At 38.3% G+C, this 22,804-nt stretch overlaps 1 protein-coding gene across 1 annotated transcript in view; it reads left to right on the top strand.

The window, feature by feature from the left end:
- The window catches only part of mfsd10 (major facilitator superfamily domain containing 10), a 34,412-nt gene that overhangs the window by 5,669 nt on the left and 5,939 nt on the right, over positions 1 to 22,804 (top strand). The window contains exons 2-10 of the mRNA XM_061895677.1: positions 171 to 341; positions 4,345 to 4,441; positions 12,171 to 12,274; positions 15,043 to 15,201; positions 15,270 to 15,461; positions 18,890 to 18,992; positions 19,059 to 19,170; positions 19,242 to 19,350; positions 19,455 to 19,545. Of these exons, the coding sequence (XP_061751661.1) occupies positions 192 to 341; positions 4,345 to 4,441; positions 12,171 to 12,274; positions 15,043 to 15,201; positions 15,270 to 15,461; positions 18,890 to 18,992; positions 19,059 to 19,170; positions 19,242 to 19,350; positions 19,455 to 19,545 (1,117 nt within the window). The 5' untranslated portion in view covers positions 171 to 191. The remainder of the gene's footprint in view (positions 1 to 170; positions 342 to 4,344; positions 4,442 to 12,170; positions 12,275 to 15,042; positions 15,202 to 15,269; positions 15,462 to 18,889; positions 18,993 to 19,058; positions 19,171 to 19,241; positions 19,351 to 19,454; positions 19,546 to 22,804) is intronic.

The following is a 22,804-nucleotide window of genomic DNA, read 5'->3' as shown; positions in this document are numbered from 1 at the left end:
GTCCGATGGACCCGTTGCATTTTGTGCCTCGCTTGTTTGAGGTTGTCATTACTGCCACAAGTGGTGGAAAAGTGCATTACCACTGAGGAACAGATGCCCAACAATGGCTAAGAAAGGTTGATGGAGTCATTTTCATCTCAGGGCCTTTGGCCTAATTTGTCTTTTCACAGCCGTGTGACTGAGCGAGAGGAATGTCAGACGCGGGCAAATCGGGGGAGGGCGCCCCGTCCTCATCCAAGGTGATCGCCGTGGTTTTCGTCCTGCTGCTGCTGGATTTGCTGGGATTCACGCTCATCTTACCGCTCCTGCCCTCCATCCTGGACCACTACGCCCAGACTGGGGTGGGGTGATGTCTTCAGTCCTGCAGATAGCTTTTAAAAAAAAAAAAAATCATGTCCCGTCTTTTTAGTTTAGTTTCATGTCACAGTCGCTCACATTGTTAGAAGAAGAATAGCCAGCTTTGTGCAAACTCTTTTTTTTCCTCCCGACACTAACTTGGATTCGATTCGCTTTTCACAGAGTGTTGGTATATACAGTGGAGCCAAAAAGTATTTAGTCAGTCACCGATTGTGCAAGTTCTTCCACTTAAAATGATGACAGAGGTCTGTAATGTTCATCATAGGTACACTTCAACTGTGAGGGAAAAATGTGAAAAAAAAATCCAGGAATTCACATTGTAGGAATCATCAATCAATCAATCAATGTTTACTTATATAGCCCTAAATCACTAGTGTCTCAAAGGGCTGCACAAACCACTACGACATCCTCGGTAGGCCCACATAAGGGCAAGGAAAACTCACACCCAGTGGGACGTCGGTGACAATGATGACTATGAGAACCTTGGAGAGGAGGAAAGCAATGGATGTCGAGCGGGTCTAACATGATACTGTCAGAGTTCAATCCATAATGGATCCAACACAGTCGCGAGAGTCCAGTCCAAAGCGGATCCACCACAGCAGCGAGAGTCCCGTTCACAGCGGAGCCAGCAGGAAACCATCTCAAGCGGAGGCGGATCAGCAGCGCAGAGATGTCCCCAGCCGATACACAGGCAAGCAGTACATGGCCACCGGATCGGACCGGACCCCTTCCACAAGGGAGAGTGGGACATAGGAGAAAAAGAAAAGAAACGGCAGATCAACTGGTCTAAAAAGGGAGTCTATTTAAAGGCTAGAGTATACAAATGAGTTTTAAGGTGAGACTGTCTTGGTTTAACTCTTATCTTACTGATAGGATGCAGTGTGTCTCCCATAACAATGTGACCTCGGACTACGTTAAGGTAACGTGTGGAGTTCCCCAGGGTTCGGTCCTTGGCCCTGCACTCTTCAGCATCTACATGCTGCCGCTAGGTGACATCATACGCAAATACGGTGTCAGTTTTCACTGTTATGCTGATGACACCCAACTCTACATGCCCCTAAAGCAGACCAACACGCCGGATTGTAGTCAGCTGGAGGCGTGTCTTAATGAAATTAAACAATGGATGTCCGCTAACTTTTTGCAACTCAACGCAAAAAAAATGGAAATGCTGATTATCGGTCCTGCTAGACACCGACCTCTATTTAATAATACAACTCTAACATTTGACAACCAAACAATAAAACAAGGTGACTCTGTAAAAAATCTGGGTATTATCTTCGACCCAACTCTCTCCTTTGAGGCACACATTAAAAGCGTTACTAAAACGGCCTTCTTTCATCTCCGTAATATCGCTAAAATTCGCTCCATTTTGTCTACTAAAGACGCTGAGATCATTATCCATGCGTTTGTTACGTCTCGCCTCGACTACTGTAACGTATTATTTTCGGGTCTCCCCATGTCTAGCATTAAAAGATTACAGTTGGTACAAAATGCGGCTGCTAGACTTTTGACAAGAACAAGAAAGTTTGATCACATTACGCCTGTACTGGCTCACCTTCACTGGCTTCCTGTGCACTTTAAGGTTTTACTACTTACGTATAAAATACTACACGGTCTAGCTCCATCCTATCTTGCCGATTGTATTGTACCATATGTCCCGGCAAGAAATCTGCCTTCAAAGGACTCCGGCTTATTAGTGATTCCCAAAGCCCAAAAAAAGTCCGCGGGCTATAGAGCATTTTCATTTCGGGCTCCAGTACTCTGGAATGCCCTCCCGGTAACAGTTCCAGATGCCACCTCAGTAGAAGCATTTAAGTCTCACCTTAAAACTCATTTGTATACTCTAGCCTTTAAATAGACTCCCTTTTTAGACCAGTTGATCTGCCGTTTCTTTTCTTTTTCTCCTATGTCCCACTCTCCCTTGTGGTGGGGGTCCGGTCCGATCCGGTGGCCATGTACTGCTTGCCTGTGTATCGGCTGGGGACATCTCTGCGCTGCTGGTCCGCCTCTGCTTGGGATGGTTTCCTGCTGGCTCCGCTGTGGACTGGACTCTCGCGACTGTGTTGTATCCATTGTGGATTGAACTTTCACAGTATCATGTTAGACTCGCTCGACATCCATTGCTTTCGTCCTCTCCAAGGTTCTCATAGTCATCATTGTCACCGACGTCCCACTGGTTTTCCTTGCCCTTATGTGGGCCTACCGAGGATGTCGTAGTGGTTCGTGTTGTGGTTTGTGCAGCCCTTTGAGACACTAGTGATTTAGGGCTATATAAGTAAACATTGATTGATTGATTGATCATAGGTACACTTCAACTGTGAGAGACAGAATGTGAAAAAAAAAATCCAGGAATTCACATTATAGGAATTTTAAAGAATTTATTTGTAAATTATGGTGTAAAATAAATATTTGGTCAACCATTCAAAGCTCTCACCGATGGAAGGAGGTCTTGGCTCAAAATCTCACGATACATGGCCCCATTCATTCTTTCCTTAACACGGATCAATCGTCCTGTCCCCTTAGCAGAAAAATAGCCCCAGAGCATGATGTTTCCACCCCCATGCTTCACAGTAGGTGTGGTGTTCTTGGGATGCAACTCAGTATTCTTCTTCCTCCAAACACGACGAGTTGAGTTTATACCAACAAGTTCTATTTTGTTTTCATCTGACCACATGACATTCTCCCAATCCTCTGCTGTATCATCCATGTGCTCTCTGGCAAACTTCAGACGGGCCTGGACATGCACTGGTTTAAGCAGGGGGACAAGTCTGGCACTGCAGGATTTGAGTCCCTGTCGGTGTAGTGTGTTACTGATGGTAACCTCTGTTAATTTGGTCCCAGCTCTCTGGAGGTCATTCACCAGGTCCCCCCGTTTGGTTCTGGGATTTTTACTCACCGTTTTCATTATCATTTTGACCCCACGGGATGAGATCTTGCGTGGAGCCCCAGATCGAGGGAGATTATCAGTGGTCTTGTATGTCTTCCATTTTCTGATAATTGCTCCCACAGTTGATTTTTTCGCACCAAACTGCTTGCCTATTGTAGATTCACTCTTCCCAGTCTGGTGCAGGTCTACAATTATTTTCCTGGTGTCCTTCGACAGCTCTTTGGTCTTGGCCATAGTGGAGTTTGGAGTCTGACTGTTTTGAGGCTGTGGACAGGTGTCTTTTATACTGATAACGATGAGTTATCTGTATAAAAGACAGTTGAGTTGAGTTTATACCAATAAGTTCTATTTTGGTTTCATCTGACCACATGACATTCTCCTAATCCTCTGCTGTATCATCCATGTATCCATTTTGGTATAAACTCAACTCCTCGTGTTTGGAGGAAGAAGAATACTGAGTTGCATCCCAAGAACACCATTATTAACAGAGGTTACCATCAGTAACACACTACACCGACAGGGACTCAAATCCTGCAGTGCCAGACGTGTCCCCCTGCTTAAACTAGTGCATGTCCAGGCCCGTCTGAAGTTTGCCAGAGAGCACATGGATGATACAGCAGAGGATTGGGAGAATGTCATGTGGTCAGATGAAATCAAAATAGAACTTTTTGGTATAAACTCAACTCGTCGTGTTTGGAGGAAGAAGAAAACTGAGTTGCATTCCAAGAACACCACACCTACTGTGAAGCATGGGGGTGGAGACATCATGCTTTGGGGCTGTTTTTCTGCTAAGGGGACAGGACGATTGATCCGTGTTAAGGAAAGAATGAATGGGGCCATGTATCGTGAGATTTTGAGCCAAAACCTCCTTCCATCAGTGAGAGCTTTGAATGGTTGACCAAATACTTATTTTCCACCATAATTTACAAGTAAATTCTTTAAAATTCCATGGATTTTTTTTCCACATTCTGTCTCTCACAGTTGAAGTGTGCCTATGATGAACATTACAGAACTCTGTCATCATTTTAAGTGGGAGAACTCGCACAATCGGTGGCTGACTAAATACTGTATGTCCCCGCGTGCTCTCTTGCCCCCGACAGGACGCGGCCTATCAGACCTTGCAGAGCGTGGTGGACTTCTTCAGGGAGGCGCTGGGGATCCCGATGGAAAAGAAGTACAACAGTGTCCTGTTTGGAGGTATTTGGCCGAATATTTACTTATTAAAGGGGGACTGCAGTTTTTTTTTTTTTAATTTTGCCTGTCTTTCACAATTAATTATATACGGATGTATTTTTTTTTTTTATTCATTCTAACTAGAGATGTCCGATACTGGCTTTTTTGCCGATATTCGGATATTCTCCAACTTTTGTTTCCTGGTTCATAAACTAAGTGGGCTAAACGTCACATATTTGAGGAAAACAATCAAGCGCTCATGTTAAATAGACGATCTTTGACAAGCTTTTTTTTCTATGTGGATTCCTAAAACCAGTGGAGCGTTTCGTATAGGCTAACTTTGTTATGGACTTAAAGTCACATATTTGAGGAAAACAATCAAGCGCTCCTGTTGAATAGACAATCTTTGACGAGCATACATTTACTGTGGATTTCTAAAACCAGTGGAGCGTTTCATATAGACTAACTTTGTTTTACACTTGACGTCACAAATTGGAGGAAAAAAATCTAGCGCTCCTGTTTTGATTGATTGAAACTTTTATTAGAAAACAATCAAGCGCTCCTGTTAAATAGACTATCTTTGACAGGCATTTTTTACTGTGGATCCCTAAAACCAGTGGAGTGTTTCATATAGGCTAACTTTGTTTTACACTTAACGTCACATATTTGAGGAAAACAATCAAGCGCTCATGTTAAATAGACGATCTTTGACAAGCTTTTTTTTCTATGTGGATTCCTAAAACCAGTGGAGCGTTTCATATAGGCTAACTTTGTTTTACATTAAACGTCACATATTTGAGGAAAACAATCAAGCGCTCCTGTTTTGATTGATTAAAACTTTTATTAGAAAACAATCAAGCGCTCCTGTTAAATAGACGATCTTTGACAAGCTTTTTTTTCTATGTGGATTCCTAAAACCAGTGGAGCGTTTCGTATAGGCTAACTTTGTTATGCACTTAAAGTCACATATTTGAGGAAAACAATCAAGCGCTCCTGTTGAATAGACGATCTTTGCCATGCATTTTCTACAGTGGATCTTTAAAACCAGTGGAGAGTGTCATATAGGCTAACTTTGTTTTACATTAAACGTCACATATTTGAGGAAAACAATCAAGCGCTCCTGTTTTGATTGATTGAAACTTTTATTAGAAAACAATCAAGCGCTCCTGTTAAATAGACGATCTTTGACAAGTATTTTTTTCTATGTGGATTCCTAAAACCAGTGGAGCGTTTCATATAGACGAACTTTGTTTTACACTTGACGTCACAAATTGGAGGAAAACAATCAAGTGCTCCTGTTAAATAGACAATCTTTGACGAGCATATATTTAGTGTGGATTTCTAAAACCAGTGGAGCGTTTCATATAGACTAACTTTGTTTTACACTTGACGTCACAAATTGGAGGAAAACAATCAAGCGCTCCTGTTTTGATTGATTGAAACTTTTATTAAAAAACAATCAAGCGCTCCTGTTGAATAGACTATCTTTGACAAGCATTTTTTACTGTGGATCCCTAAATTCAGTGGAGTGTTTCATATAGGCTAACTTTGTTTTACACTTAACGTCACATATTTGAGGAAAACAATCAAGCGCTCCTATTTTGATTGATTAAAACTTTTATTAGAAAACAATCAAGCGCTCCTGTTAAATAGACGATCTTTGACAAGCTTTTTTTTCTATGTGGATTCCTAAAACCAGTGGAGCGTTTCGTATAGGCTAACTTTGTTATGCACTTAAAGTCACATATTTGAGGAAAACAATCAAGCGCTCCTGTTGAATAGACGATCTTTGCCATGCATTTTCTACAGTGGATCTTTAAAACCAGTGGAGAGTGTCATATAGGCTAACTTTGTTTTACATTAAACGTCACATATTTGAGGAAAACAATCAAGCGCTCCTGTTTTGATTGATTGAAACTTTTATTAGAAAACAATCAAGCGCTCCTGTTAAATAGACGATCTTTGACAAGTTTTTTTTTCTATGTGGATTCCTAAAACCAGTGGAGCGTTTCATATAGACGAACTTTGTTTTACACTTGACGTCACAAATTGGAGGAAAACAATCAAGTGCTCCTGTTAAATAGACAATCTTTGACGAGCATATATTTAGTGTGGATTTCTAAAACCAGTGGAGCGTTTCATATAGACTAACTTTGTTTTACACTTGACGTCACAAATTGGAGGAAAACAATCAAGCGCTCCTGTTTTGATTGATTGAAACTTTTATTAAAAAACAATCAAGCGCTCCTGTTGAATAGACTATCTTTGACAAGCATTTTTTACTGTGGATCCCTAAATTCAGTGGAGTGTTTCATATAGGCTAACTTTGTTTTACACTTAACGTCACATATTTGAGGAAAACAATCAAGCGCTCCTATTTTGATTGATTAAAACTTTTATTAGAAAACAATCAAGCGCTCCTGTTGAATAGACGATCTTTGACAAGCTTTTTTTTCTATGTGGATTCCTAAAACCAGTGGAGCGTTTCGTATAGGCTAACTTTGTTATGCACTTAAAGTCACATATTTGAGGAAAACAATCAAGCGCTCCTGTTGAATAGACTATCTTTGACAGGCATTTTTTAATGTGGATGCCTAAAACCAGTGGAGTGTTTCATATAGGCTAACTTTGTTTTACACTTGACGTCACAAATTGGAGGAAAACAATCAAGTGCTCCTGTTAAATAGACAATCTTTGACGAGCATATATTTAGTGTGGATTTCTAAAACCAGTGCAGCGTTTCATATAGGCTAACTTTGTATTACACTTGACGTCACAAATTGGAGGAAAACAATCAAGTGCTCCTGTTAAATAGACGATCTTTGCCATGCATTTTATACAATGGATCTTTAAAACCAGTGGAGCGTTTCATATAGGCTAACTTTGTTTTACACTTGACGTCACATATTTGAGGGAAACAATCAAGCGCTCCTGTTAAATAGACAATCTTTGACGAGCATATATTTAGTGTGGATTTCTAAAACCAGTGGAGCGTTTCATAGAGACTAACTTTGTTTTACACTTGACGTCACAAATTGGAGGAAAACAATCAAGCGCTCCTGTTTTGATTGATTGAAACTTTTATTAAAAAACAATCAAGCGCTCCTGTTGAATAGACTATCTTTGACAAGCATTTTTTACTGTGGATCCCTAAATTCAGTGGAGTGTTTCATATAGGCTAACTTTGTTTTACACTTAACGTCACATATTTGAGGAAAACAATCAAGCGCTCCTATTTTGATTGATTAAAACTTTTATTAGAAAACAATCAAGCGCTCCTGTTAAATAGACGATCTTTGACAAGTATTTTTTTCTATGTGGATTCCTAAAACCAGTGGAGCGTTTCATATAGGCTAACTTTGTTTTACACTTAACGTAACATGTTTGAGGAAAACAATCAAGTGATCCTGTTTTGATTGATTGAAACTTTTATTAGAAAACAATCAAGCGCTCCTGTTGAATAGACTATCTTTGACAGGCATTTTTTACTGTGGATGCCTAAAACCAGTGGAGTGTTTCATATAGGCTAACTTTGTTTTACACTTAACGTCACATATTTGAGGAAAACAATCAAGCGCTCCTGTTAAATAGACGATCTTTGACAAGCTTTTTTTTCTATGTGGATTCCTAAAACCCGTGGAGCGTTTCATATAGGCTAACTTTGTTATGCACTTAAAGTCACATATTTGAGGAAAACAATCAAGTGATCCTGTTAAATAGACAATCTTTGACGAGCATATATTTAGTGTGGATTTCTAAAACCAGTGAAGCGTTTCATATAGACTAACTTTGTATTACACTTGACGTCACAAATTGGAGGAAAACAATCAAGCGCTCCTGTTTTGATTGATTGAAACTTTTATTAGAAAACAATCAAGCGCTCCTGTTAAATAGACTATCTTTGACAGGCATTTTTTACTGTGGATGCCTAAAACCAGTGGAGTGTTTCATATAGGCTAACTTTGTTTTACACTTAACGTCACATATTTGAGGAAAACAATCAAGCGCTCCTGTTAAATAGACGATCTTTGACAAGCTTTTTTTTCTATGTGGATTCCTAAAACCAGTGGAGCGTTTCGTATAGGCTAACTTTGTTATGGACTTAAAGTCACATATTTGAAGAAAACAATCAAGTGCTCCTGTTGAATAGACAATCTTTGACGAGCATACATTTACTGTGGATTTCTAAAACCAGTGAAGCGTTTCATATAGACTAACTTTGTTTTACACTTGACGTCACAAATTGGAGGAAAACAATCAAGCGCTCCTGTTTTGATTGATTGAAACTTTTATTAAAAAACAATCAAGCGCTCCTGTTAAATAGACGATCTTTGACAAGTATTTTTTACTGTGGATCCCTAAATTCAGTGGAGTGTTTCATATAGGCTAACTTTGTTTTACACTTAACGTCACATATTTGAGGAAAACAATCAAGCGCTCCTATTTTGATTGATTAAAACTTTTATTAGAAAACAATCAAGCGCTCCTGTTAAATAGACGATCTTTGACAAGCTTTTTTTTCTATGTGGATTCCTAAAACCAGTGGAGCGTTTCATATAGGCTAACTTTGTTATGCACTTAAAGTCACATATTTGAGGAAAACAATCAAGTGATCCTGTTAAATAGACAATCTTTGACAAGCATATATTTAGTGTGGATTTCTAAAACCAGTGCAGCGTTTCATATAGACTAACTTTGTATTACACTTGACGTCACAAATTGGAGGAAAACAATCAAGCGCTCCTGTTTTGATTGATTGAAACTTTTATTAAAAAACAATCAAGCGCTCCTGTTGAATAGACTATCTTTGACAAGCATTTTTTACTGTGGATCCCTAAATTCAGTGGAGTGTTTCATATAGGCTAACTTTGTTTTACACTTAACGTCACATATTTGAGGAAAACAATCAAGCGCTCCTATTTTGATTGATTAAAACTTTTATTAGAAAACAATCAAGCGCTCCTGTTAAATAGACGATCTTTGACAAGCTTTTTTTTCTATGTGGATTCCTAAAACCAGTGGAGCGTTTCATATAGGCTAACTTTGTTATGCACTTAAAGTCACATATTTGAGGAAAACAATCAAGTGATCCTGTTTTGATTGATTGAAACTTTTATTAGAAAACAATCAAGCGCTCCTGTTAAATAGACTATCTTTGACAGGCATTTTTTACTGTGGATGCCTAAAACCAGTGGAGTGTTTCATATAGGCTAACTTTGTTTTACACTTAACGTCACATATTTGAGGAAAACAATCAAGCGCTCCTGTTAAATAGACGATCTTTGACAAGCTTTTTTTTCTATGTGGATTCCTAAAACCAGTGGAGCGTTTCGTATAGGCTAACTTTGTTATGGACTTAAAGTCACATATTTGAAGAAAACAATCAAGTGCTCCTGTTGAATAGACAATCTTTTACGAGCATACATTTACTGTGGATTTCTAAAACCAGTGAAGCGTTTCATATAGACTAACTTTGTTTTACACTTGACGTCACAAATTGGAGGAAAACAATCAAGTGCTCCTGTTAAATAGACGATCTTTGACAAACATTTTTTTCTATGTGGATCCCTAAAACCAGTGGAGCGTTTCATAGTCCGATATTCTCCAACTCTTAATTATTGATTCCGATATCAACCGATACCGATATATACAGTCGTGGAATTAACACATTATTATGCTTAATTTGGTTGGATGCATTAAACAATGTGACAAGGTTTTCCAAAATAAATCAACTCAAGTTACGGGGGAAAAAAATGCCAACATGGCACTGCCATATTTATCATTGAGGTCACAAAGTGAATTTTTTTTTTTTTAAACATGCCTCAAAACAGCAGTTTGGAATTTGGGACGTGCTCTCCCTGAAAGAGCATGAGGAGGTTGAGGTGGGAGGGGCTGGGGGGCTGGGGTTGAGATGATGGGGGGGGGTGTATATTGCATACTTGCCAACCCTCCCGAAATTTCAGTGGCCCAAAAATCTCCCCGGGGCAACCATTCTCCCGAATTTCTCCCGATTTCCACCCGGACAACAACATTATCGTCCTCTACAACCTGTCGTCACGTCCGCTTTTCCTCCATACAAACAGTTTTTCGACTCAGTCACATAACATATGCGGCTTTTACAGACATATAAGCGAATGCAACAGCCATGCTGGTCACACTGAGGGTGGCCGTATAAACAACTTTAACACTGTTACAAATATGCGCCACACTGTGAACCCACACCAAACAAGAATGACAAACACATTTCGGGAGAACATTCGCACCGTAACACAACATAAACACAACAGAACAAATACCCACAACCCCTTGCAGTACTTACTCTTCCAGGACGCTACAATATACACCCCCGCTACCACCAAACCCCGCCCCCCTCAACCATCTCCCGAATTCGTAGGTCTCAGGTTGGCAGTGAATTAGTGAAGTGAATTATGTTTATATAGCGCTTTTTCCTCAAGTGACTCAAAGCGCTTTACATAGTGAAACCCAATATCTAAGTTACATTTAAACCAGTGTGGGTGGCACTGGGAGCAGGTGGGTAAAGTGTCTTGCCCAAGGACACAACGGCAGTGACTCGGATTGCAGAAACGGGGATCGAACCTGTAACCCTCAAGTTGCTGGCACGGCCGCTCTTTCAACCTGTGCTATATATAGGCAAGTATGGTACATTGTAGCATCCTGGAAAAGTTGGTGCTGCAAGGGGTTCTGGGTATTTGTTCTGTTGTGTTTATGTAGTGTTACGGTACGGATGTTCTCCCGAAATGTACTAGTCATTCTTGTTTGGTGTGGGTTCACAGTGTGGCGCATTTTTGTAACAGTGTCAAAGTTGTTTATACGGCCACCCTCAAGTTGCTGGCACGGCCGCTCTTTCAACCTGTGCTATATATAGGCAAGTATGGTATATTGTAGCATCCTGGAAAAGTTGGTGCTGCAAGGGGTTCTGGGTATTTGTTCTGTTGTGTTTATGTTGTGTTACGGTGCGGATGTTCTCCTGAAATGTGTTTGTCATTCTTGTTTAGTGTGGGTTCCCAGTGTGTGGCGCATATTTGTAACAGTGTTAAAGTTGTTTATACGGCCACCCTCAGTGTGACCTGTTTGGCTGTTGACCAAGTATGCCTTGCATTCACTTGTGTGTGTGAAAAGCCATAGATATTATGTGATTGGACAATTTGCTTACAAAGTGGTGACCCTCGCTCCGTCCTTGTTTGTGAATTACTTAGCATTTCATGGAAGCTGCTTTTATACCCAATCATGGCACCCACCTGTTCCCAATCACACCTGTGGGATGTTCCAAATAAGTGTTTGATGAGCATTCCTCAACTTTATCAGTATTTATTGCCACCTTTCCCAACTTCTTGGTCACGTGTTGCTGGCATCAAATTCTTAAAGTTAATGATTATTTGCAAAAAAAAAAAATGTTTATGAGTTTGAACATCAAATATCAGAATCAGACATACTTTATTAATCCATGTTGTTTTTGTAGCATATTCAACTGAATATGGCTTGAAAATGGTTTGCAAATCATTGTATTCCGTTTATATTTACATCTAACACAATTTCCCAACTCATATGGAAACAGGGTTTGTGCTAATTTATTTTATATCATTAAGTTCCCAATTATAATTAAATTCCTAGGGGTCGCATAAAAATGAAAGAAGCACCATACATGAAAAATTACTGTTCTTTGAAAAAACAAAAAAAAAAAGGTGGCAGGCTTCGCTACACGTCTTAAAATAAATCATTCTGTTGTTCCCAGGTCTGATCGGCTCACTGTTTTCCCTGCTGCAGTTTTTGTTGTCCCCAATAACCGGGGCTCTTTCGGATCGCTTCGGCAGGCGACCTTTACTGCTGCTCACCACCGTGAGTACTTCACACCTGCAGTACTTTTACCTGCCTCAACCCTAAAGCAAATTGAAACAGGTAATGATTGGAGGGAGGAACATATTGCCATCTTGTGGAGTTCATATATATATATATATATATATAATCTAAAAAAAAACTTCAACAGGAGGTTACCCACAGCCACAGTAGTTAATATGCTAATGTTTTCTGGTTCTGTAACCCTGCCGGTTATTTCCTTTTGTAAAGCAAACACTATTAAAGGAGACTTTCTGAGGAATTCAATAGAGGCTTTAATTGGAAACATTTATGTGTTGTTTGTTTCGTTCTGACAGAAAATAAAAATGTCCTCTAAAGCAGGGATGTTCAATCTTTTTCCAGGACAAGGTCCCTTAAACTGACTGAGAGAAAGAGAAGGGTTGCCTAATGTGGGTTCCAGGGGGATTTTGGAGAAAGCAGCATATTGTCCGGATAAAATTAGACAAAAACAAAAAAAACAACAAAGATAAAGAGCAAAATCGACGCTATTAAATGAGTTTATCTTAAAAATTTCCTTCAAATAATTAAAAATAACACGCTTTGCATCATATATATAGATATACGCATGCAATATCTATATATATATTGAGATATATACACACACACACATATATATATATATATATTTATATATGTATATATCTGCGATGAGGTGGCGACTTGTCCAGGGTGTACCCCGCTTTCCGCCCGAATGCATCTGAGATAGGCTCCAGCGACCCCCCGCGACCCCAAAAGGGACAAGCGAGATATATTTATATACAGTATATGTATACACTATATATATATATATATATAAACAATGTATGTGTGTTTATATATATATCTATATATATATAGGCAGTATATGTATATACATACATACATACATACATATATATATATATATACACATATTGCATATATATTTATATTTATCATGTTAGACCCGCTCGACATCCATTGCTTTCGGTCCCCTAGAGGGGGGGGGGGGGGGTTGCCCACATTTGAGGTCCTCTCCAAGGTTTCTCATAGTCAGCATTGTCACTGGCGTCCCACTGGATGTGAATTCTCCCTGCCCACTGGGTGTGAGTTTTCCTTGCCCTTTTGTGGGTTCTTCCGAGGATGTTGTAGTCGTAATGATTTGTGCAGTCCTTTGAGACATTTGTGATTTGGGGCTATATAAATAAACATTGATTGATTGATATTTATATACACACATATGTTGTATATACATGTATACACATGTATATATGTATGTACACACATATATATTGCATATATATACAGTATATATATTTCTGTGTGTATATATATACATATATATATATGTATATATATACATATATATACATATATATATGTATATACATATATGTATATATATGTATATATATACATATATATATATATGCAATATATGTATATATATATATACATATATACACACACATATTGCATATATATGCAAAATATTTGTATATATATAGATATATACACACATATCGCATATATATGTATATAAATATATACACACATATATTGCATATATATATATGAATATATATATATTTATATACACACATATGTTGTATATACATGTATACACATGTATATATGTATGTACACACATATATATTGCATATATATACAGTATATATATTTCTGTGTGTATATATATATATATATATGTATATACATGTATATATATGTATATATATACATATATATGTATATACATATATGTATATATATATACATACATATATATATGCAATATATGTATATATATGTATGTGTATATATATATATATATATACATATATACACACACATATTGCATATATATGCAAAATATTTGTATATATATGTATATATATATACATATATACACACACATATTGCATATATATGTATATAAATATATACACATATATTGCATATATATATGTATATATACACATATATTGCATATATATATATATTTATATACACACATATGTTGTATATACCATGTATACACATGTGTATATATATATGTACACACACACACATATATATATATATACAGTATACTGTATATATTTATGTATATGTATATATATATATATATATATATATATATATATATATATATACATTGCGTTTTTTCAGTATATGGCCCGTTAGTGGAAAAGGTTTGGACACCCCTGTACTACTTATACAGTACATCCTAAATAAATGTGTTTTTTTTAATTATACTGGTTCTAAATATACATACTTATTGTGCAAAAATAATATTTTTAAATAATACGTGTAGCGCCGCTAATCGCTAGGAGCTAGAGTGCTAATTGCTCGCTATCTTAAATGCTAACATGCATACAATGATATATATTATTTATCCATGTTTTTATTTGAAACCTGCCAGGTACAGGGAGAAGAGCGTCAAGGCCACTAAACTACAGCGTGTTGGGGCAATATTCATGTGTCTTTACATTTGTGGAAAAATTGCAGGGGGGGGGGGTATAAAAAAAATAACCAAGTACCTCTGCAAGGCCCCTCGGGGTCAGGAGCACCCTGTTTAAGACAAATATCTGCTTGTTACATGAAAGAATCATTTGAAATATTAAATATATATTGACTCTTAAACATGAAAACCAGTTTGACACCCCTTATTTAAGGTGTGTGTAAACATCAGCTTTACAGATACCACTTGCGGGCCACAGGTGTTTGACTTTACACAAGTGATGCGTACTTCTGTACAAGTCAAGTATATTAATATTTACCCTTGCCAGGTGGGAATGATGAGCTCCTATGTGGTCTGGGCTCTGTCACGGAGCTTCTCCATGTTCCTTTTGTTCCGCATCATCGGGGGCGTTTGCAAGGGCAACGTCAGCCTTTGCACCGCCGTCGTGGCCGACATGCCGTGCCCGAAAGCTCGTAACCGTGGGATGGTAGGCTCACACCCGCCGTCATTTTATCGACTGCACAGGTGAGATGTTGTTTTTTTTTTTTGTCACAGGCCATGATCGGCGTGGCTTTCTCGGTGGGTTTCACCGTGGGACCTCTGATGGGCGCCTACTTCGCCATGGCGGACAAGACGACGGAACACGTCTTCTGCCAAACTCCTGCGCTGATAGCGTTGGCCTTCAGTGCCGTCGATCTCATTTTCATCTGGCTCATGCTGCCCGAAACGCTCCCACAGGACGCCAAGGTCAGCTTTCTGTGGACACAAGTATTGGGACACATCAATTCATGAACCAATCAGGGGATGGAATTTTCTGTCTGTTCGGCTTCTTACATTTTTGGGGTAAAATCCTTTTTTGTTAATGATTTATAAAGTTGATTGTGGAAGAGCAAGCGTATATCAAAGAGTGACCCTCACTTCCTGTATATGTCGTTTTCCCAATATTTTGGTGCATATAAAACGGACAAGTTTACAAAATGCAGAAAAACTAATAATAATAAATAGAAAAAAATAACAAGATAAAATATAAAATTAAAAAATATATCATTACACGCTTAGATCAATCAATCAATCAATGTTTACTTATATAGCCCTAAATCACTAGTGTCTCAAAGGGCTGCACAAATCACAACACAAAATGAAACACAAAATGAAATAAAAGTAAAATTTTGGTCTATATTGTATACTAATAAAATGTATAAACAAAAAAATGCAGAAAAATATAACAAATGCAATGTGTAAAAAAAAAAATATATATATATATATACATATATAATTATACAAAATTATATATGTACATATATAAATTATATAAAATATAAAAAAATACATAAATATATGTGTACAAGATAATATGTATAAGAAAAACAGATTTAAAAAAAAAAAATTTTTTTGGGGGGGCTAATATGTACAAAATGTATGAACTAAAAAAAATGCAGAAAACTATAACAAATGCAATAGTAATAATATATCTATCTATCTATCTATCTATCCATATATATATATATGTATATTGAATATAATGAATATACACATAATACAAAAATAAAACAATATTCAAAACAAAAACATATAGAAATATACTGTGCTAAAATATACTGTACTGTAGTAAAATAAAATAAAATTTTGGTCCATATCGTATACTACATATTGAATGGATTAGTTTAAAAAATGCAGAAACACTAATATATATATGTATATATAAAATATAAAAACAATACAAATTTATTAAAATAATTTACAATTTAAAATACATAGTTGTATACATATAAAATAAAACACAATATAAAATTAAATAAAATATTTGGTCTATATTGTATACGAGTCTTACAATTTATAAACTAAAAAAATGCCTATTTTAAACTAAAACAAATGCATTAGTAGTAATATGAAAAAACAATTAATGAAAATAAATAAATACAAAAAATACATAACTATATACTATAAGATGAACTTAATACGAAAAGTAAAAGTAAGACATTTTTTGATCTATAGTGTACTAAAATGTATGAGCTTAAAAGTGCAGGAAACTAACAAATGCAATAGTAATATAAAAAATATACAAAGAAATACTCTACAATAAAATAAACTAAAAAATAATTTTTTTGTCCATATTGTGTACTGTATATAAAATCTATAAACAAAAAATGCAGAAAACTATAAAAAATGTAAAATGTAAAAAAAACTAAATATAATAAAATATAAAATTACAACGATATCTATAGTTTTTAAAAATGTATAAATGCACGTATATGAGACAATATATGCAAGATAAAATAAGTACAAAAAATAAAATTAAAAAAACATTTTTGGTCCATATTGTAATATATTAAAATAACTTAAAATTTAAAATATATAGTTATACACAGATAAAATAAAACACAAAATGTAACAAAATAAAACATTTGATCCATGTTGTATACTAGTCTTAAAATGTATATATTAAGAAAAAAATGCAGAAAACTATAACAAATGCAATAGTAGTAATATGAAAAAACAATGAATATAAAACATATACAATTAAAACAATATAAATTAAAAAAGTACATAAATATACTACAAGATTAAATAAATACGAAAAGTAAAAGTAAAACATATTTGATTAATAGTGTATTAAAATATATGAACTAAATAAGTGTATAAAACTAAACAAATGCAATAGTAATAATATTAAAAAAAAACTATATATGCACAAATAACAAAAATACATCAATATACAAACAAATACACAAATAAATACTCTAGAATAAAATAAAATACAAAATATGTAACATGTATAAACAAAACAGATGCAGAAAACTATAACAAATGCATTAGTATGATTACAAATATACAATATGTCAAGAATGCTATTTGTAGTAGAGGTCATGAGCTCAGAAGGCAGAAGTGTTTAATGTCCAAAAATCCAAAGAAGACCAGGAGACACCCAGGAACTGAACAAAGAACGAGCTGAAGAAAACAGGTGGTAACACGATGACTATACAAAAATAACACTATCAAAACAATATCAACTACAAATATATATGACTGTACCGGTACCCAAAATATACTGTTATATAAGATAAAATACAAAATAAAATGTTAAACACCATATAGTATAATGATATGAATTATAGCAAATAATAAATACAACATATTTAACCTTCGTCTTGTGTTAGGGTCGGCACCGACCCGTTTTAGTTTTTAAATGCATAAAAACACCACATACATTTGTTTTTTTTGCATCAAAGCTTTTTGACTTAGTCAGGAACCTCTTTGTCAACAAAATAAAACATTTAAATTTTTTTCACTAAATTATAAAATGCTCTGGTAGAAATTATGCCCTTGGTGTTGTTAGGGTCGGTTTCGACCCAGTTCTAAAAAATAAGATGATAAAGCAATGATAAGAGCCAAAACTGAACACACTGACAGCCAGCTCCTCTCCCAATCATGTGAGCTTTAGTGGATTCTCATTTTACCTTGTTGTCCTGTACAAAAAACAAACAAAAGACGGACGCTAAAAGTGTCACTTTTTGCCACTCTGATTTTGTTTTTTTATTAGTTTTGGAACTAGTAATCTATTTCTCTTGGTTTCATTTGCTTGATTGGTTGTTTTTTGTTTGATGTTGGATTTCTGTTGCTGAAAAAAATACTTTTTAGCCTTTTTGTTGAAGTAAATATAAATGGGTCGAAATTGACCCGTAACACCATAGATGTTACTATAGTTAAAATTCTTAAAATGAAAAAAATAAATAAAACACATTTATTTAAGAGATGTGTTCTAATACCCCTTAGTAATAGTTAGGTAACACAACAACCTTTTTTTTTATTTATATGATTCTCTTGAGGTTCGTTTTACCATTTTTAAAAATTGAAATCGAGGGGTATACTGACAAAAAAAGGCCCAATGGCCCAAACCAAAAATATTAAAACCAATATTTTCAAGGATAGGGAAGCCTAACGAGGTAACCAAGAGACGAGAAACAAATTGGATGATAGATAATTGTTTTTAGTGTATTTTACAGCTGATTTAAGACATGGGTCAAAACCGACCCGTTAACATAAGAGATGGTAACAGAAAGCTAACACAAGAGGAAGGTTAATACTATAACATTAATGTATAACATTAATAACGATAGGAATAAAAGTATAAACTAAACTCATGTGCAAACCATTTTTGCTCCGCTCCATCTTAGGGTTCGTCTTCTGGTTTCGGGGACTTCCGTGACCTCCTGAACCCCTTGGCCCTGTTCAGTTTTTCAGCCGTCACCCGAAGCAAAGATCCGCCCCCGGAAGAACGTGCGTACTCCGAGTTCCACGTGCACGCCGCTGGCAGACAAATAACACCATGCGATGTCTCCACAGGAATGCAGAGACTCAAAGTGCTGGGTCGGGTTTACTTCTGCTACCTCTTCCTGTTTTCCGGTCTGGAGTTCACGCTGAGCTTCCTCACGCACCAGCGCTTCCACTTCACCAGGTGTGAGGGCGCCGCTCCCGGTCCTTGCTCAACGGCTCACGATAAAACACGCCTGTCTTGTACTTGACCAGCATGCAGCAGGGGAAGATGTTCTTCTTCATCGGCGTGGTCATGGCTTGCATCCAGGGAGGATACGCCCGCAGAATCAAACCTGGACACCATATCAGAGCGGTTGGGATGGTGAGAGGAGCGTCACGCCTCACTGCACGTTTTTTTTTTTTCCCCCCTGCTTTAATATCGTCCGCGCTCAAGTTTCTCAGTCGTTTTTCTTTCTTTCTGTTCAGGCAATGGCCGCATTGATCCCGGCCTTTATTCTAATCGGACTCTCGTGGAACCTCACCATGCTTTCCGCGGGCTTGGCGCTCTATTCTTTTGGTGAGTCCTTCGGTGGAAAGTGATTCAGTCCTTTCTAGGGTGAAGAAACCTTCCTAGAGGCAAATTTAAAGTGTTTTTTCCTGAATTGATATCGTTTAAAGGCCTACTGAAAGCCACTACTACCCAACATGCAGTCTGATAGTTTATATATCAATGATGAAATATTATCAATAAATCAATCAATGTTTACTTATATAGCCCTAAATCACTAGTGTCTCAAAGGGCTGCACAAACCACCACGACATCCTCGGTAGGCCCACATAAGGGCAAGGAAAACTCACACCCAGTGGGACGTCGGTGACAATGATGACTATGAGAACCTTAGAGAGGAGGAAAGCAATGGATGTCGAGCGGGTCTAACATGATACTGTGAAAGTTCAATCCACAATGGATCCAACACAGTCGCGAGAGTCCAGTCCAAAGCGGGTCCAACTCAGCAGCGAGAGTCCCGTTCACAGCGGAGCCAGCAGGAAACCATCCCAAGCGGAGGCGGATCAGCAGCGCAGAGATGTCCCCAGCCGATACACAGGCAAGCAGTACATGGCCACCGGATCTGACCGGACCCCCTCCACACGGGAGAGTGGGACATAGAAGAAAAAGAAAAGAAACGGCAGATCAACTGGTCTAAAAAGGGAGTCTATTTAAAGGCTAGAGTATACAAATGAGTTTTAAGGTGAGACTTAAATGCTTCTACTGAGGTGGCATCTCGAACTGTTACCGGGAGGGCATTCCAGAGTACTGGAGCCCGAACGGAAAACGCTCTATAGCCCGCAGACTTTTTTGGGGGCTTTGGGAATCACTAATAAGCCGGAGTCCTTTGAAGGCAGATTTCTTGCCGGGACATATGGTACAATACAATCGGCAAGATAGGATGGAGCTAGACCGTGTAGTATTTTATACGTAAGTAGTAAAACCTTAAAGTCACATCTTAAGTGCACAGGAAGCCAGTGCAGGTGAGCCAGTACAGGTATATATGTATGTATATATGTATATAAAGGTATATACAGTACAGGCGTAATGTGATCAAACTTTCTTGTTCTTGTCAGAAGTCTAGCAGCCGCATTTTGTACCAACTGTAATCTTTTAATGCTTTTAACATTGCAACACATGCCAATACGACCGCTTTAGTTTACTAAATTGCAATTTTAAATTTCGCACGCACCGTTCACAGCTATAAGTCGTCTCTTTGTTACGATTTGGTGGGCGCATTGTGATGCGCGGAGGTGTCGGCCCCAAGATGCCAAAGACGGGAGCAAGCAGGAGTGGAGGTAGGAACCAGATTTAATAATAAAACACAACAAAACACTTGACAAAGGAAAAGAAAAGGCGTGCCACCGCACGGAAAGCTAAATGCTACTCGTAGCAAGGGTAGAGTTCAAAAAATCCATAAGCAACGCGAGCCGAGCGCGCGGAAAGCTAAGCTAAAACTTAGCAGAGTTAAAAACAATGAAGAATAACAGATCGTAACTTGTTGCGTGAGCAAACGAAACTGCCAGGAGGAACTAAGGTAGCAGGTGGTCTTAAATATCAATCAATCAATCAATCAATGTTTACTTATATAGCCCTAAATCACTAGTGTCTCAAAGGGCTGCACAAACCACTACGACATCCTCGGTAGGCCCACATAAGGGCAAGGAAAACTCACACCCAGTGGGACGTCGGTGACAATGATGACTATGAGAACCTTGGAGAGGAGGAAAGCAATGGATGTCGAACGGGTCTAACATGATACTGTGAAAGTTCAATCCACAATGGATCCAACACAGTCGCAAGAGTCCAGTCCAAAGCGGATCCAACACAGCAGCGAGAGTCCCGTTCACAGCGGAGCCAGCAGGAAACCATCCCAAGCGGAGGCGGATCAGCAGCGCAGAGATGTCCCCAGCCGATACACAGGCGAGCAGTACATGGCCACCGGATCGGACCGGACCCCCTCCACAAGGGAGAGTGGGACATAGAAGAAAAAGGAAAGAAACGGCAGATCAACTGGTCTAAAAAGGGAGTCTATTTAAAGGCTAAATACAACACAAATAATTCAAAACAGGTGTGCGTAGTGAGTCCGTGCAGGAGGCGTAATTAGGTTGCCATGGTGACGATACAAAACAAGGAAGTGCGCTAACAAACGGGATCGGTAGAGTCCAAAACATGATCGAAACATAGGACAATACAAAAAGGACATAAACATGCTAGAGATGTGTGATCCGGAAGCCGGATCACAACACTCTTTTCATCGCATAATTTCACATTATTATGGACATCTGCGTTGCTGAATCTTTTGCAATTTGTTCAATGGAGACGTCAAAGAAGAACGATGTAGGTGGGAAGCGGTGTATTGCGGCCGCCTTTAGCAACACAAACACAGCCGGCGTTTCCTTGTTTACATTCCCGAAAGATGACGGTGAAGCGTTACTATGGAACAGAGCGGTCAAGCGAACATTGGTTCTCTACCACATGTCAACCGGCAGGTTTCGGTGAGAAAATGGTGGTAATAAGCCGGCTCTTACCGTAGACATGAGCGGAGAGCTTGCGTCGTTCCTCCTGCACCTGTCAAAGAGGCAGCTGCGACTCTCTCGCCTCCTCCCACCGACCGCCCCTGACCGTCAGATGCTTCCACCGTGGAGGAGGGGAAAAAAAACAAAAAATCTCAGCCCGGCCCGACCGGCTGCCTTCGCCTCGTCGAGAAACGTGGCTTCTCTCGGAGACACTGGCGGTCACCACACCCGTGGCCACACCCCTCCGACTTTCAGGTTGTACAGGTATGATCATATAATCTCACTAAAACACTAGTAACACAATAAGTAGATAAGGAATTTTCCAGAATTATCCTAGTAAATGTGTCTAATGACATCTGAATCGCTCTGCCGTTTAGTTTTTTCCATCCATCCATTTTCTACCGCTTTCTCCCTTACGGGGTCGCGGGGGGCGCTGGCGCCTATCTCCGCTACAATCGGGCGGAAGGCGGGGTACACCCTGGACAAGTCGCCACCTCATCGCAGGGCCAACACAGATAGACAGACAACATTCACACTCACATTCACACACTAGGGCCAATTTAGTGTTGCCAATCAACCTATCCCCAGGTGCATGTCTTTGGAGGTGGGAGGAAGCCGGAGTACCCGGAGGGAACCCACGCATTCACGGGGAGAACATGCAAACTCCACACAGAAAGATCCCGAGCCCGGATTTGAACCCAGGACTGCAGGACCTTCGTATTGTGAGGCAGACGCACTAAACCCTCTTCCACCGTGAAGCCCCGTCTAGT

The sequence above is a fragment of the Nerophis ophidion genome, linkage group LG01 (genome assembly GCF_033978795.1).
Source record: "Nerophis ophidion isolate RoL-2023_Sa linkage group LG01, RoL_Noph_v1.0, whole genome shotgun sequence".
Taxonomy (NCBI): Eukaryota; Metazoa; Chordata; class Actinopteri; order Syngnathiformes; family Syngnathidae; genus Nerophis; species Nerophis ophidion.
The sequence above is the reverse complement of the archived record's forward strand: the minus strand, read 5'-3'. Positions and strand labels throughout refer to the sequence as shown.